This window comes from Anneissia japonica, unplaced genomic scaffold (assembly GCF_011630105.1).
Source record: "Anneissia japonica isolate Jap-2015-1 unplaced genomic scaffold, ASM1163010v1 scaffold981_len364101_cov180, whole genome shotgun sequence".
In the NCBI taxonomy this organism is placed as follows: domain Eukaryota; kingdom Metazoa; phylum Echinodermata; class Crinoidea; order Comatulida; family Comatulidae; genus Anneissia; species Anneissia japonica.
This window is the reverse complement of record NW_022756110.1, coordinates 26474-43185: the sequence shown is the minus strand read 5'-3', so window position 1 is coordinate 43185 and position 16712 is coordinate 26474. Positions and strand designations below refer to the sequence as shown.

The 16712-nt window shown below is 33.6% G+C and overlaps 1 protein-coding gene across 5 annotated transcripts in view; it reads right to left on the bottom strand.

Annotated features, from left to right (window-relative positions):
* LOC117123989 (putative methyltransferase NSUN7) overlaps positions 1 to 10429 on the bottom strand; it is a 35044-nt gene extending 24615 nt beyond the window's left edge. For 4 of the 5 annotated variants that reach the window (XM_033270089.1, XM_033270090.1, XM_033270087.1 and 1 more), the window contains exons 1-2: positions 10286 to 10388; positions 7613 to 8105 (exon numbers count right to left, since the gene is read on the bottom strand). In XM_033270089.1, coding sequence (XP_033125980.1) covers positions 7613 to 7943 — 331 coding nt within the window. In that variant the 5' untranslated portion in view covers positions 7944 to 8105; positions 10286 to 10388. Of the gene's footprint in view, positions 1 to 7612; positions 8106 to 10285 lie in introns of all 5 variants that reach the window. The other variant, XM_033270088.1, reaches the window with a different exon arrangement.
* Positions 10430 to 16712: the final 6283 nt, after the last annotated feature.

Sequence of the window (16712 nt, the reverse complement as noted above, 5' to 3'; positions counted from 1 at the left end):
GGGGGGGGGGGGTTTGTCTGCTCCTGTGTCAATATGGCAGCAACACTTACGCATGTGAGCCCAATCACAAAGGGAAAACTTCCCAGTGCTTCGTATCTGTAAATAAAAAGGCGCTATATAAATGACCAGATTAGATTAGATTAGGTATCCACGGAAATTTGATTCCAATTGGGTCACTGTTCAGGGACAGTGAAGGGGGTCAGTGAGATATCCTGAAGACGTGTTACTGAAATATAGTGTCTCCAGGCTACTGTGTACAGTACGTACGACATGATACAAAATATTATTTATTGCTGACGATACAAATCTCCTCTCTGATCATCCGACAACCTGTACCAAACAGCGTCCCTGTAAAACCGAGTACACTTCATGGCAATTACATTAGGTTTGGGAATACTTAAGTTTATTCATTATTACAAAGGTTATATTTCTAAAGTAGGCCTATCGTCTCGTTTGAAAATTACTGACGTCAGTAGAGAATTCGCTGAATTGCATAAGGTGCCGTATCCATAAACCTAGCAGATGTTTGCAAGCACTTGTTCTGCTGTGCGATTGTTCAACAATCCTCGGCCCAACTGCCAGTCAGGAAGAGATTCCGCCGTGAAAGGCAATCTAATTGGAAAATCATGATAGAATCAATTCCTGTTTCACTCGTTGTGAATGGTGAAATTATTAAGACTTAGTATGCTCATTGTTAACTATAATTAAATATCTTCATTATTGGTAATGTATCTTGAAGAAGTTTTGATCTATAGTTAGCATATTACTTGTAGACCCTGGGAAACAAGGCTTACTAATAGGTGGCATGCAAACTTCCTAAATAATAATAATAACTTTATTTTAAGACGAAAAAAAAAAAAACTTGAATCACCATAATGGTGTTTTTCACAAGGCCGTATTTGCAAGAAGATAAAAAGAAAATGAGGAAACTTAAATTAAATATCAAAGAAAAGTAAACTCAAAATTATAAAAAGTGATGTCAATAAATACAGGTCATACATTTAAAATATTACAGTATAAACAAAAATTAACCAAATAAATACATTTTATTTATTTTTTATTTTTTTAAAACAAATGAAATAAAATTAGTCAGGTTTTAATAGCTTTTTACACAGCCCGGCCATGTTTAAAGGTACAATTTGCATGAAAATTTAACCAAGTTTATAATATATAAAATAAATTAAATAAATCATCCATCCATTCTAATATATGCCAGAAGTGATAATGATGATTAAAAATAAATATAAAATAAAAAGATAACTGAAATTTACATGCATAATGGTAATCATATTTCTCAAAGCAAACACCAGCATGTTGACAGCCATGTTTCTGCCAAGAACAGTAACAGCATAATCACAAAGCTTTCTATACAAATTTACTGCATACAATTACAATACATTTTGTGCGTAACTACATCTTTATATATTTTTTTCTTTAGCTACTGTGAGTGAATCTTAGGTATTGTATGCTTGTCAAAAATAACAAAAGGTGTCCATTGTTCTGTCTAAAATTGATACTTCCAATGAAAATTGAACAGTACAGTAGGACTACTGTTTAGAGCCAGCAATGAACAGAGGGTTCATACTATACTGTCAAACATACAGCATCATAGTATATTTTGCGTGTAACTACATCTTTATTATATTTTTTTAGCTAACTATAAGAGAAAAAATCAGATATTGTATACTTGTCCAAAGTAACAATAAAAGGTATCTATTGTTCTGTCTAAATTCCAATGAAAATTGAATAGTAGGCCAACTGTTTAGGGTCAGTACTGAACAGGGATCATAACAGTCATACAATAAGGCATCATTGATATAACAATACTGTAGTGTAATCTATCCTGTTTCCAAATACAGTGTCTACTTGCTTACTCGTTTCCGGTATGCTGCAAATCTGCAACTTCTGAAGTTGAGAATATGATATGTCTATAAGCCCCTCTTAAATATAAGAGGGGCTCCCTTTCTACGACGTGGCGAATGTCAATGGTTATCAATGAAGTTTGGCTTTTAAAAATTTGATTTAAAAATCCTTCTGGTTTTTTTTTTTCAATAAAAACACTGAATTGCTCATTTTGAATCAATATCAACCTTCAAGAAAAAAAAAATAGTTTTGCAAATTTATAGACTTCACATAAATCCTTAAAGGGTTGACTTAAGCTAATTTATGAGTAAACATAGAAAATTTATTGTACATAGAGATACTGATCAAATTCATTCTAAGGCTTTTGATAATGTAAAAATTATATCTAGAAAATGTCGAAAGAATCCCCCACTAAATTTCCTTCCTCTAGTAAATCAATCATCAATTTCTCTTATAAAATGTAAAACAAATTTATTTTTATAGCCATAATTTCATTCTATTTTAAGATACCTGGCAGGTGGTATTAAAATTAGGTGAAGAAGTGGTGGAGGGAATGGATAAATATAGATCAATTACAATTAAATATAAGAAACATACAGTAATGTAGTCAACCATGCAAATAGAAATGGATCTGTACATATCACTTCACAACTTGTCATTTCAAAGATGAAAATATACTGTAATTATTTTTGGGGATTTTGCAATTTCCTTAACAATCATACTAAATTGCAAATGCAAAACTTAAAATTACCTAAAATTTAGGCTGTGATTACAGTTACAGCAGCCTTATACCAATTCCTAATTCTGATTGGATGTTACTGTAAAATTAAAAATTAGTTTAAGACTGGTGTAACAATAGCCAATGCATATTAAACAGTGCTGTGAAAGTAGGTCTATAACAATAATTAATAACAAAGTATTTATTTTGCCAGCTAAAACTTGAATTTGCCTATCCTCAAGGGTTAGAGTGCGCCCTCACTATCATCACAAAAATGCTTTGCAAACGACATCAATATCAATACAAAATTTATACTCTACAGTAGATGTACAATTAATCTTTCTCAATTGAAAGTTGGTAACTAAGATTTAGCAAACCAAATAGTTCATACACTACACTTTAAGGCTAAAAATAACTCTACTATTACAATTTCCAAATTTTGTAAAGATTAATTACCAACAGACATACTGCTTCATAATCTAAAAAAAAAAAAAAAATCTGGCATGAGGTATTTAGGAAATCAGATTGTATGGCCTCCTATACGAACACCTGCACTGTGAAGGCCTTATTGTCTGAGGTATGGGAAACCAACATCTTTATTCATTTATCAGTAAATGCAGAACACTAGTATGAAATATAGTCAGATGTGGAAAACTGTACTGTCCCACAGGAAGGAAAGAAAAAAGCTTTTGAGGAGAAAATAATTTTATATAATTTTTTAGATTTTAATTTTTAGACTCTTAAAGATTAAAAAGCATTTGAAATCCGGGATGTAAAGTTTATGGAGGCACCCAACCTTGAAGTTTTTTCACCCAGGTCTAAATCTACATGACCCGCTACCCACCTTCATTAAACCTCCTTTCCCCCTTAAAATCCACTCTTATTTAGAGTATGCCAATGTTGTCATCCATCCACCCTCGAAATGTCAACCATCCACCCATAGTTTTCTACAGCTACAACCCTGCTAAATTGTTAGAGGTTCTCCAGGAACAATCGCCCCTTGAAGAGTCTGACTACTACTACTAAATCTTTTCCGAGCTACTGGGGCTCATAAGGCTGGAGCTTATCCCCAGTTTCTGTAGCGTGAAGCGGATGAGAGTTGTCCTCCCCCTGGATGGGACACTAGTCCGTTGCATGTTAGTCCCCAGCATATTGCTGGTACCCATTGATACAGCTGGGTGGATTGAAGCAATGTAGATAAAGTGCCTTGCCCAAGGACACAAGCGAATCTGCACAGCGGAGACTCAAAGAGTCTGAACACAGGTAAAAATGTCACTAAAGCTGTCAACACAAAGAACCATCAGATTCTCAAACGACATAAGCTGACAGCTCTGATAGAGCTGGGTACACACTATGGACGACTGTTGACAAGGCACTCTAGTCAAATTCTTTTCAACTATGATCCGCTCAGACTATTGCTTACAATCACCATAATACAGCATTGCTTCAACCCATTCAGTGTGTACCTCATGACATAAAAGAATTCTGAAGAAATATTTCCAGTAGGGTCCTCGAGAAACAGTCTCTCCCCCCCTCCTTTTATTATTTTAGAATATAATGCATGGAAAGGTTCATGAATAGCAATGACCTTCATTGTGAACTCTACGAAGACTCTAAGCAAAGGAAAAATTAATGAGAGGTGAGATTATGTTTGTTAATGGTTCATTAATTTCTAATACAATAATAATAAATACAGGGGCCCACCAAGATGTGTACTCTCGCCAATCCTTTACTCTGTTTACACACATGACTTTAGTACCTCCTACTCAGATTGCCTTATCATTAAATTTGCTGACGATACTACCGTGACTGGCATTATTCAGAACAATGATGAGCATAATTATCGCTCACATCACAAGTACAACTAATTGAGTGGTGTAATTACAACAATCTTAAACTAAATGTTGCAAAAACAAAGGAAACAATTGTTGACTTTCGAAAAAAAAAAAAATATATATAAAAGAACCACTAATCATCCAGAATTCTACTGCTAAGATAGTTAATTCCTTCAAATTTTTGGGTACATATATCACAAATGACTTTCNAATTGGGGGGGGGGGGGAACGTTCATCATTGTTTGAAAAAGGCACAGCAGCAACTTTATTTTCTGTGTAGATTGAGGTCCTTCAGGATTAGTCCCCCCCCCCTGTTGTGGGCCAATTTTATGTCAGTGATAGAAAGCATTCTAACTCTTTCAGTTATTATCTGGTATGGGTACACCACGGAGAAGGAGAAGGACGGACATAAATCGTGTAGTGAAATCTGCATCCCACATCATTGGAATTGAGCAGAATTCGGTATATATAATTTATCATGACTGTATGGTTAAAAAAGCAATGGCAATCACTGGGGACAGAATGGCCAACCATTTGTTCACTTTGATGCAGAGTGGTCGCCGATATCAATCACTAGTGACCGAGAGGGGTAAATATCCCTCCACCATTAGGGCATTGAACAAGTCACTAGTTTGAATGTTTGTATTTTATGTTTGCATTTGTTAGGGAACCAGATCAAATTTCATTGTATGTGTATTGTGCATGTTGACGAATAAATCTATTGAATATTGAGTATCTGAATGCCAGGTTTAAAAGAAGGGGGAGGGAGGAGGGAATAAGAACTAGGTAGTTTGTTCCATAAAGAAGAGGTGCGAGATATGAAATAGGATGAGTAGACCCCTACTCTTTTTAGTAAGTGTATGTACTTTAAAATGCATGGACTCTATCGCACATCCTCTACTGTAGGCCATACTGCTCATGGGACCACTAACATCTCTTTCCAAGGTGGTAATCTATTGTAACTTGCATTTCAGCTAAAATACAGGAACAGCGGCATTGGAATTGAATAGGGGACAACAGGACCATAAAAATGGTCTCCATGTTTCAGTGCACACACGTAGGTACAGTATGTTTCTCTCAACAACCTGATCACTATTTCACACCATTCTAATTGTTTTTGGTAACAATGACAAAACAAACATTTGATATGCTATCATACTGTCAGAGCTGGCATGCTTTCCAAAGTTCTCACGCACACTGCATACATTATATTGAGAGTTCCATTAAAAGAACCCCGATAAGCCTAATGTATCATTACTTGTTGGACATATTTGTATACCAACAAAAGTTTACACAATAAGAAAACTTTATCGTCCAAGCTTTTTGAAGTTTTTGACCTTGTTTGGATAATAATCAGTAGGAAAAGGATGTCACCTGTTTATCTCTCCGGTCTATAGGCCATACATACTTCAGTTGTCCAGGCAATAGTTAGCACAATGGGATGGCACGCATTTCTTCTAGTCGTTCAATGACAGAATAAGCCCAGTTTACAAATAATCTTGAACCAATATTTGCTGTACAAATACCTTTTTTATTTGCTAACTAATTAAAGTCCGGGGACTACAGTATGCTCTATCCATTGCACATTTAAATTCTGTATTTATAGTGTGACAAATTTTTAATTTTAGAGAATTATATTTGGACAATAAAAAGTCTGGTTGGTGAACACAATGTAAACCAATACTTTGGCTTGGGTGTTAGCCATGGTGAATTTTTGTATTCATATTTTTAAATTTCAACGAGCATACAAGGACATTGTATATTTGTACTATATAAATCCATCTATTTATTAAATATTATTAAGTACACTGTAGAAGATGTATTCACAGGTGTTAATCAGATTATGGATTATTGAAGTACTAAACACTCATAAAGTACAGTTATAATTATTAACCTTCCGTTCAAATGAATACAGCAAACAGTTTTCATGGATAAGAGTTCGTCTAAGTGGTAGCATTCTAGTCTCAATTGCACCCTAACACTGGGTTTTTACCACCCTAGAATGTTTTCAGTATTGAATCAAGGAATTTTAACAGCCAACATCCTTGATAGCACTTGTGGCAAAGACAAGCCAAACCAGTTACTGTTCGCAAAAATTGATTTTTAGTTATTAATACAGGGTTAAACAGTAGAATGAGAGCTATAAAATGGTAAAAGAATCATTTTAATCCGACATTTTGTTATGAAGTTACAAGCATTCAAACATAAAGCTGTTTAAAGAACAGTATTTGAGAAATTATCCTTCAAAGTTTATGATTTTGTTCATTTGTCAGGCAGAGACCATCACCAAATCGTTGTCTTGACATTGAAAATGGTGAAAATATCAGCATGGCAAGATTTATTTATACTGTATAAAGTTTAGTTTAGTGCAATAAAATAGATTTCAAAAATTCTGACATTTCAGCATATTTTGGCCATTATATTATAAAGTACTGATAAAACAATAAGTCAGAAATCAGAAATAGCTTAAAGTAAAAAAAGCATAACAAAAAAATATCAGAATATTTGCAATCCATTCTCAGTCTACTGCTGTTTAGCTTATGTTTACATTTTTTTAACCCAATAAGAAAGTGAAGTGGATCTTTGGGTACAGCTTTTTGTTTTTCAACCATGAATTAATGGTTCGCTGGCTATAGGCAACGGCCCAACTTTGTGCCGCAAAACATTTGTGGAGGGCAGTGAAATCCCCCATGAGAAAAAAAATCAAAAGTCTGTTTTTATAACTGTTTCACTGATATAGCGAACACCCAGTTTATACAAGATTTTGTCATTTTAATAAACAGATCATTGTCTATCTAACTGTAAGAACATGGGAGGTAATTTTCATGATCAGAAATTCTTGCAGGTTCTGTATGTTGGCGTCTGGTGCTGCAAGGCCGAGGCTTCGGGTCTATATACTGAAGAAGGCTGTGAAGTAAAAAGTTTGCAAAATGCTGGTCTAGGCCAAGAACTTATTGCAGACCTGTAACCAGGGGGATTTGGCAGAACCCCCCCCCCCCCACGTTTTTGACCAGTTTACTAACTGTAGTAATAATTTTTATTATTTATATTAAATTTAATTATTTTTATTAAAGAAACACTTCTGAGTTAAACTTAGCCTATGGAAATGCCCCTTCCTATTCTATGAGCCTGGTTACAGGTCTGCATTGTATTGTAATATAAATTTATACTAAATGCTGTTAAGATTAATACTTACATTTTAGAGTCGCAAATGCTAAATCATAAATCCTTCTCTTCGTTTGTTCGTCCATAACTGGAATTTTGGCCGGTATCGATGTTGGTCTCGTCTCAACATCTAAAACAAGACGTTCACTTTTTTTCGCAGGCCGCAGCCCAGCGAACACTTGCCCAGCGTGCAGATAAACGATATGGTGGGTATTCGCATTTCCTAGGTCGTCGTCATTGTAAATGTTTTCATTGGCTTCCATTGTGCCATGCAGGAGGGGTTTTCTAGGTGTATATAAGCTGTGATACCTTCTAGGCCCTACCAAACCTCCTCCCACATGTCTAGGAATGAACAGCGACATGGCTTGTATAGTTTCTATGTAGATATGGTAAACAGTCTCATGAATATTAATGAGGGAGGCGTGTTATTTGATCAGGCAAGGCCAATGAGCCTGGTTTAGGTACTGTTGAATGGTTGACTTATTACTGCTGAAGGTTGATTGGTTTGTTATTCAGGGACATCTCTGGAAGAAACCATTTAACAAAAAGGTAAGATTAATATAATAAATAAAGGAAGATAAAGGCTATTTCACTGTTTCTTAGACTTTAAAATGATGGAATTAATAATATTTGAGCATTTATTATCAAATTAAAACTGTTTTCCATGTAAAAAAAAAATCATACATTGGTTATAAACTTTAAACAATTAAATATTTTACAAAAGGTTTTCAATGTAAAATATTCAAAATAGAAAAAAAAACATACAGCAATAGATAATAATTTGACAATACCTTTAAACAGAATATTTTTTTATGGATTGATTAGAAAAATTAATAATTTAAGAAATATTATATCTGTCTAAACCAAATTATGTAAATGAATTAATATTTTTTGTACAAACTTACACAGTACAGTGGCACTTATGCATTTATTTAATTAATAAGAATAGTAAATTACAAGTTGTTTAATCTATTTCAAATTTCATTCTTTAATCCATTAACATGAACTGATGTTACTAAGAGTACCAAAAAAACATGGTTTCATTAATTTCTTGTTAGCAAATAATTAGCGAGTAAAACATGCTTAATAAAGAGATCCCTAGCAATCCTTTTATCAATGATGCCGCCAACATTGAGAATCTATGAAGGTCGCAGGTAGGAATGCTGTGAAGTAGAAAATGGATCCTATCAAAAGCAATCAATAAGCCACTTCCAATGTAATCACAGGAATTATCCAATAAGTATTTTTTGTTCTGTCAGTGGATTATTTTTTTGGCTGTGGTTATTATTACATCAGTCTTAATTGAATCATAATAATATTTATAATAATGATAATGCTTTTTATTATGTTCAATGTGTCTAATTATTTTAACGTATTTAACAATCTGATTATTGTAGGTTACTGTTGTGCCATGTTTTATATTATATTTTATAAATTTATATTATTGTGCCATAGTTTCTGATGGATTGGATTATGGCAAAACATCCAATGAGCATTAGGAATTCAATTTAGACTGGTGCAGCAATAGTCACTGCTTTTTAAAAAGTAGAAATGTTAATAGAAAGAGGGAGGCACACTTCATAATAATAATAAGAATAATGAAATTATATTAGTAACGTTGGTAGTGGCTATGATGAAAATATGATGTAATAAGGATGACAACTATTACGATGATGATGGTTTATAATTGTTATTACATCTATAAGTATACTGTCTGATGATCGAAACAAACAGGTGACATTTAATCAACCATTAACATCAGCAATTTCATAATTATTATACAGATAATAATACCATAATGTTTAAATGCTGAATGATGATTATGAGATTAATAATATAGTAAAATTAATAGACATTAAATTATATATTAAAACCACTATTCATTTCACCAGTAAAACATAATACTATACAATAATACAAATACATAGGCCTAGCAACCACAATATTGTACACAAAAATAAACATTAACATTTTACTAAAATAAATAAATTATGAATATGAATGAAATATGTAGTAAATTATTAAATTCAATCTTACAGTTTTCAATAAAATTAAATAAAATAAATCATCTTGAAAAAAAAAGGATTCAGAATTCAAAATATCTTAAAACTGACCAGGCCAAAATCCACATATTGCATCCTACCTTATCTTATTATTATAGCTAGGCCTAGTCTAGGCCCTACAGTATTTACAACTGCTTACACTGACCAGGGAGTAACAACAGCCTGCATTAACTGCGACAACAGATTATTTATACTGTACTGTGAAATGTTCTTTAATGTATAGACTAAAGACTAGGCCTAGCCTAGGCCCTTAGAAAGATGAAATTCTTCCAAGTTTATTATATTGTTGGTCTCGGACTCGGAGGTCATTATTGTGTGCTTTAATAATTCTTGCTCCACCTGCTCCTCTTTTTTTATACCAATCAAAGACACCAGACTATTCGCATATAAAATTGAATTCAGGAATATGTCTGGGCTAGGCCTGCACAAAAATGTGTTTGAAAGATAAGGAGGGCTGAATAGCCCTAAGAAGGATGGGTTGAGAAAGAGACTGGCATGGGTCACCACGCAACAAGGCAAAATGTCAGATGCTGAGATAGCCTAGGATCAGGAGGCCAAAATCATTCATTGTTTGGGTGATGTCTGATTGATCGTGAATGGCCAAATTTCAGCTAGGCCAGAAAGAAGTGCTACAAACTTACTGATTTCTTTTTGTTCATGAATGCCTTTCGAAATAATTACAGCACAAGAACAAATACAGCAACTGTAAACAATGAACAATCAACAAACCTTTTCGAATGCTCGATCGCGCACTGGGTTGGTTCGGTTGCCAGCCGAGCCGACAGGCTTCACGGCCAAACACACGCCATCTCACGGCCAAATTCGGTCAAACTTTTTTTCGATATCGGCCAAATTTTAATCCGATGAGAAGAAAACAGTGGGTACATTATTATTATTCATTTAAAATACAAACATTAGACGAAAATCAACTGTCATTTGTTTGAAATTGAAGAAATTAAAATGATATACACAGAACAATGTTAATCTTTCACTGTTTTTATAACTAATCACCATAATTAAATGCCCAGCTAGCTACATCATAACATTAAATAATGTTCTATAAATTAGATGCTTAGCATGTAGGCCTGTTTAAAGTCACATTATTAAGATCGATCTAAATTTGATTTAAAATACAAACATTACACGAAAATCAACTGTCATTTGTTTGAAATTGAAGAAATTAAAATGATATACACAGAACAATGTTAATCTTTCACTGTTTTTGTAATTAATCACCATAGTTAAATGCCCAGCTAGCTACATAATAATATTAAATATGTCCTATAATTAGATGCTTAGCATGTAAGCCTGTCTCTTATACACATCTAGATGTGTATAAGAGACAGGGGACATCTCTGGAAGAAACCATTTAACAAAAAGGTAAGATTAATATAATAAATAAAGGAAGATTAAGGCAATTTCACTGTTTATCTCCCCCATCAGCACCCCCTATTTCAAGACATCTAGATACGCCACTGACTTACACGGCCAGATGAATGAAAATATTCAATCGATGTGTCACCAAATCGTAACCAGGTATCACCATGCCCTCACGAAATCACCGGGGACGCAACTGCTAAAAAACTATTTTTGGCATTGCCAAAAAACAATTTTTGGCATTGAAGGGACGCTACCAATAAACAATCAAAAAACTACAGTACCGGGCTTTTGAGTACATTTGCAAAGTACTACATGACTCAACTATTTTTCACTTAGGGGTTAATTGGTAAAAATCGTACACAAATCATACGACGTCACTGACAACCCTAGGGACTGGTTAAGGTGTCAGCATATACAGTTTTTTTTTTAATTTTCACAATTTTAACTCGATTTTGAGATTAATTTTCCGAATAAATTTATACTAAATAACTTCTAATGACGAGCTAAATTGTCTTCAGTTGTCTCTGTTGTTCATACAACAGTCATGTATCTATTTTTTGGTGACATTATCATTTATAGGTGTATTTTTTGCCCTACCTGACGTGGAAATGTACCGAATACTCAGTACATTTGAAAACAAAATACATGTTTCTCCTGACGCAAATCCAGTTATTGTCTATTATTCCATCACGACAATAACAATCACTATCGACATTATCATTCACATAACAACGTGACGTTAGATCGATCGGTGGTGATGCCGTGGTGACGCCAGTGGGGTAAATTTTCGTCGGAAGGTATCAAGATGATAAACAGTCTCATTGGACTAAATTTTTGCTTATTTTAACCACATGCTTACCTAAGATTATACTGACACTGGTTTCAAACCACGGTCAAGTAGTTAAAAATCACCTAAAATCACATTATTTTGCGAATTAGAGCCTCTCAACTGATCATCGAGCCCTCTCACTTCACCTTCGCCTACTAAATGAATTTCCTTAACGTGCATAATGTAGGTCAGATGTTTAGGGCTTAATCATGAATTTATTGATCTGTTCCAATGAAGCTTTTCCAATATAGGCCTAAACAATCATTAAATCAGTCATTTTTTATTTGATTTGATTTATTTGATATCAACTCAACAACAACAACAACACAAAAACGGATACACAAAATACAAAGAAATGAAATTGAGAATGGAAGTCATCTTTGTTGATATTTGGGGTGAACCCTCTAAATCCCAACACAAAATTTATTTCTCACGGGCGGATCCAGGAAACACGGAGGATACACCCCCTCCCCAGAAAATAAAGAGAAGAAAATAAAGTCTAGCAAGAGGAGAACACGGTATGTATGTATAGGCCTACTACAAAACAATCCAATTTTTGATAATTCCATGTAGCCGTGTAATGGTCTCAAGCATTTCTAAAATCTCGACCCCACTCCACTCTCTCTGCCCAGGTGCGCTTGTCGCATAGCTCCTATACAGCTTTTTCACTGGTTATATTATATAAAGTACCGTTCTAACATTTTAAAAATGGACTATTTTACACTATAACAATTCAGGGGCGGACGAAAACTTTCCCCTATAAATAATTGTAGGTCTACGGCTTTTAGATCACCTTTTTTCGGGTCGTCTTAATGGGCAAATCGATCATGTCTCTATAGGTTTTTATCTTCCCAATAATTATTATTAATAATTAATAATAATCATCCATATGTTGTGCCTCCCCCCCCCCCCCTTCCTCCCCTATTGAAAGATTCTGGATCCGCAGCTGCATATTCTTTTAGTTTTCACAAAATTATCCGGGGCACCGGCCAGAGTCAAATCCACCTCTCCGCCCTAAAAACATTTAAAAATTAAGAATTAAATATGTGATTACCCGATAGGCCTATTATTATTAAATACGTGTAAAAACATTAAATAACATGTTATAATCGATTAATATAATGTATAGGCCTAATGGTCCTCCCGAGAGCTCATGGCGTTACGCCACTGTGGAGACTCAGTGTGTGAGGGGAATAAGCTTAAAAATTAAGGTTAGGCCTATATATATAAATCAGGATAAACCTCAAAATATCAATTAAAATTTTAAATACTTTAGTTTAAAAAAGAGAAATCACATATTTCCAACCAAAAACAGATGAGAAAATAATTGTTGCTGATTTAAACATTTCATTACAATAAAATAAAGGACAGGGATTATTTAACTCTCTGTTACATTGACAGATTTGTTTTTTTCATCCATAGGCCTATAGTAAGTTAATAGATTATGTATGCAAATCAAGAATAAATTATTTACTGATGGGGATATGTCATAAGTGTATCAAAGCTAATATTAAAAAAAAAATTAAAACACCAGCTGTATAATAACTATCACGATTTGGGCTAAGAGAAACAATTTGTATGGATCCATTAAATATAGAACTGACAGATTTATCATTTGTGCCTTACTCGATCAGATTGTACGATAATGAATAAATTTAATTTCATTTAGCTTTTTACTGTTTTGTTATTGTTTTTGCTGTTTCGAGTAACATGTATGTTACAATCATTATTTATTAGCTTAATATAAATGAAATTCAAAGTAGTAGTAGATAGTAATAAAATAATAAAAATAAAATAAAAAATTATATAAATCAGGATTCTAGCAAAGTAATTACTGTACTGTATATAATTTAATTCTATTTACTTTTACTATTTATTTTTTTAATCTATAATTTGAAGTTTTAGGCGTTTTTTTAGTGTTCTGGTGTTTTTTATTTTTCTGATCTTTTTGGTATCGTAATGCATATTTTATTGTCTTCTTCTATGTATTCTAAATATTTAAATGAAAAGTACCCTGTAAGCGTTTTTATTGTGTTTGGTGTAATTTTTTTTATCTTGTATTGTATTTTATATCTTATTGTACTGAATATTGTATTGTATTTTTATATATAAAGTATTTTACATATTTTATGAAATGTACTCATGTTATTTCCATTTTATTGGACCAAATAAATTGAATCTGAATCTGAACATCTTAAAATGGAATATTTTTTAGCATTTCCTGATAAATCTTTAACTGAGCAATTTTATAGGGGAAAGCAAATCAAAAGTGGAAGCGAGCGTAATATTTTTGCTCAAATTTACGGGGGTGTCTGGGGGGATGTGTGCAATGTTCGATTCTGAATATTCTCTCCACCCCACCCCCCTGGAGTGGAGTTTGTGTTTGTAGATATATTATTCAATAAACAAGATAATGCAAGTTGAATCATAAGGCACTTGACACGCTACAGTACACTGACTATAAGACTAAAATATGTTAGGTTATACGTATCTCATTATTATAAATCATACCGAAGCATTTGTGTATTAATCAGTACTACAGTAAGTGGGTTTGATATTTGCAAATTAACTACCGTATTTATCCCAAAATATTACCGTATGACATCATGTAACCATAAGATTTCTTTTGAAAATCGAGGCCGAAATTTTGTTGTCCTCCAATTCAATTCCAATGTACATAAGTACTATATGGCATAATAATACATCGTGTACTGTAGCATAGCTCTCAAAGAATATAGCAATATAATTAAGTGAATAAAGAAATTGTGTAATAAAATTCCTCTGACGGGATTCGGACCTGCGACCTCTCGCTGTCAAGGCGAGCGTCATAACTATCATACCACAGAGGCTTTATGGTTGAACAGATTAACATACCGCGTGATATATACTCTATTAGAATAGCTTTTAAGTTGTATTAGATTCTATTAAAGTTTATATTTGCTTGCCAATACAATTCAGCTTGTGTTTGTCTATTTTATTGTCAATATGCCTATTTTTGAAAATCTGTGAAGTGCCAATGTTGCCCAAAACTTGGTAACTTTGGCAGTTCTTTATAGCCCTCAGGGAAGAATTATATGCAAATTTATATTTTTCTCCATCCGTGGCAACAATAACCCTCAAATGTATATAATACGATAGGGAAAAAAGATAGTTGTTTTGGTGTATAATTGCCCCTACAATGTTAAAAACCTGCCAAAGTTACCCCAGATAAGGAATATAATGAAAATTGTATTCAAAATTAAGTCTGAGAGTCCAATTTGCGGCCGTCAGAGGTGTCATAATCACACATTTCCTTACCTTAGCGCAAAACCATGGTAGGGCTGAATCCTCAATCTGCAAAAGTACCTCCACGGGCCCCCTCTACTTTGAATTTCTGGATCCGTCTGTATCGGGAATGATCTTAAATTAAGTGGCCATATAGAGGTAGATTCATGTTAAACAATTCATATACGTTATCACATTTACTGTAAGGTCGGATTTTGCTGTTCCATCGATGTTTTCCTTTATATTGTAAACGACAGAACACGGTAGTGTAATGCAGACACTAATGAGTTAATTGTTGTATTTTATAGTAACGATGTGAATGATATAGTATGATATATTGTAGGCAAAACTTGATTGTTAAATGTTCAAATAATTGTATAATGGTTGGCCTAAGTGATAATCAAAGATTGCATTATTGGGGGTTCTGTATATATATTTTTAGCCGGTGGTGGTATCGAAAATAGTTAAGTTGTGATCGTTTGAAATCAATGAAGCTTTTAGCTGTGACAAAAAAACAGTATTTCGAGCTTGGGTGGAACTATACCGAAATTGCAACGATACAGAAAGTTGAAACGATACCGACATTGTAACGACACCGGAATTGCATTAGGATACCGAGAGTAACGGAGTGAGAATCGGGATTTGTTGGAAACAGAACGGAATAAGAGAAGTTAAGCGCATAGTGTAAACGTAGGGTGTTATGGAGACAATTTAATGGTCTGACAGCAAATTTACATTGTTTAATTTTAGTGGCAGCCTTTGACTGATGTGGTGCTTGTAAACTCAATTTATTTATTATTATTTTTTAGTTAAAAGTAGTTAAGTCCAGGTAAATCTTGTAAAACCGATTGATTTGGTTATTAAAATTAATAACACCTGGAATACGTTGTTGTTTCCTTTCTTATACACAGTCTTTATACTGTACACATTCACAAACTTCGTGACATACAGTAAATAACGAGTAAAATGGTATCAGATATAATTATGCCACAAAATTCATTTCAAAACTAGCGAGTACTTTCGACTATAAAAAGTCTTGATAAAGACTTGATAAGCTAAGCTTGATAAGGACTTAGGCTTACTATATATATATATATATATATATATATATTATATATATTATATATTATAAATTTAAATTATAACTAGTTTTGCATTATGTGGCCGTTTGCTGTTTTATGGGGTTTTCCCATTTGCCTTTTAAAATTTATATATTATTAAAGAATCTCTATTGAGATCCAGCGGGCCGCCATTGATGCACGGTAGAGATTGCATCTTTAGATCTCAGATCTTGTTCACAAATTCACGGACTTGTGCTGTCTCGTAAGAATTTCGTCGGACGCGTTAAGAATGACAAAATATTCTCTGTATCTACTGGAACCGAGCCTCATAGCTTGTATTCCACTATTTGCCTTCACGCCTGGGCTGTGTATATATATATATCGCTTTGGTTTGGCTCTGTAATCATTAGTGGTCGTGAGACTAGTTTTGGCCCTACCTAAGCTGGTCGAACGTTTCGTTTGGGTCTATACCCTAGCTGCACTAATGAGGAAGGCCGAAACGGATCCGTCTGCAGATATTGGGATTCCTTCCAG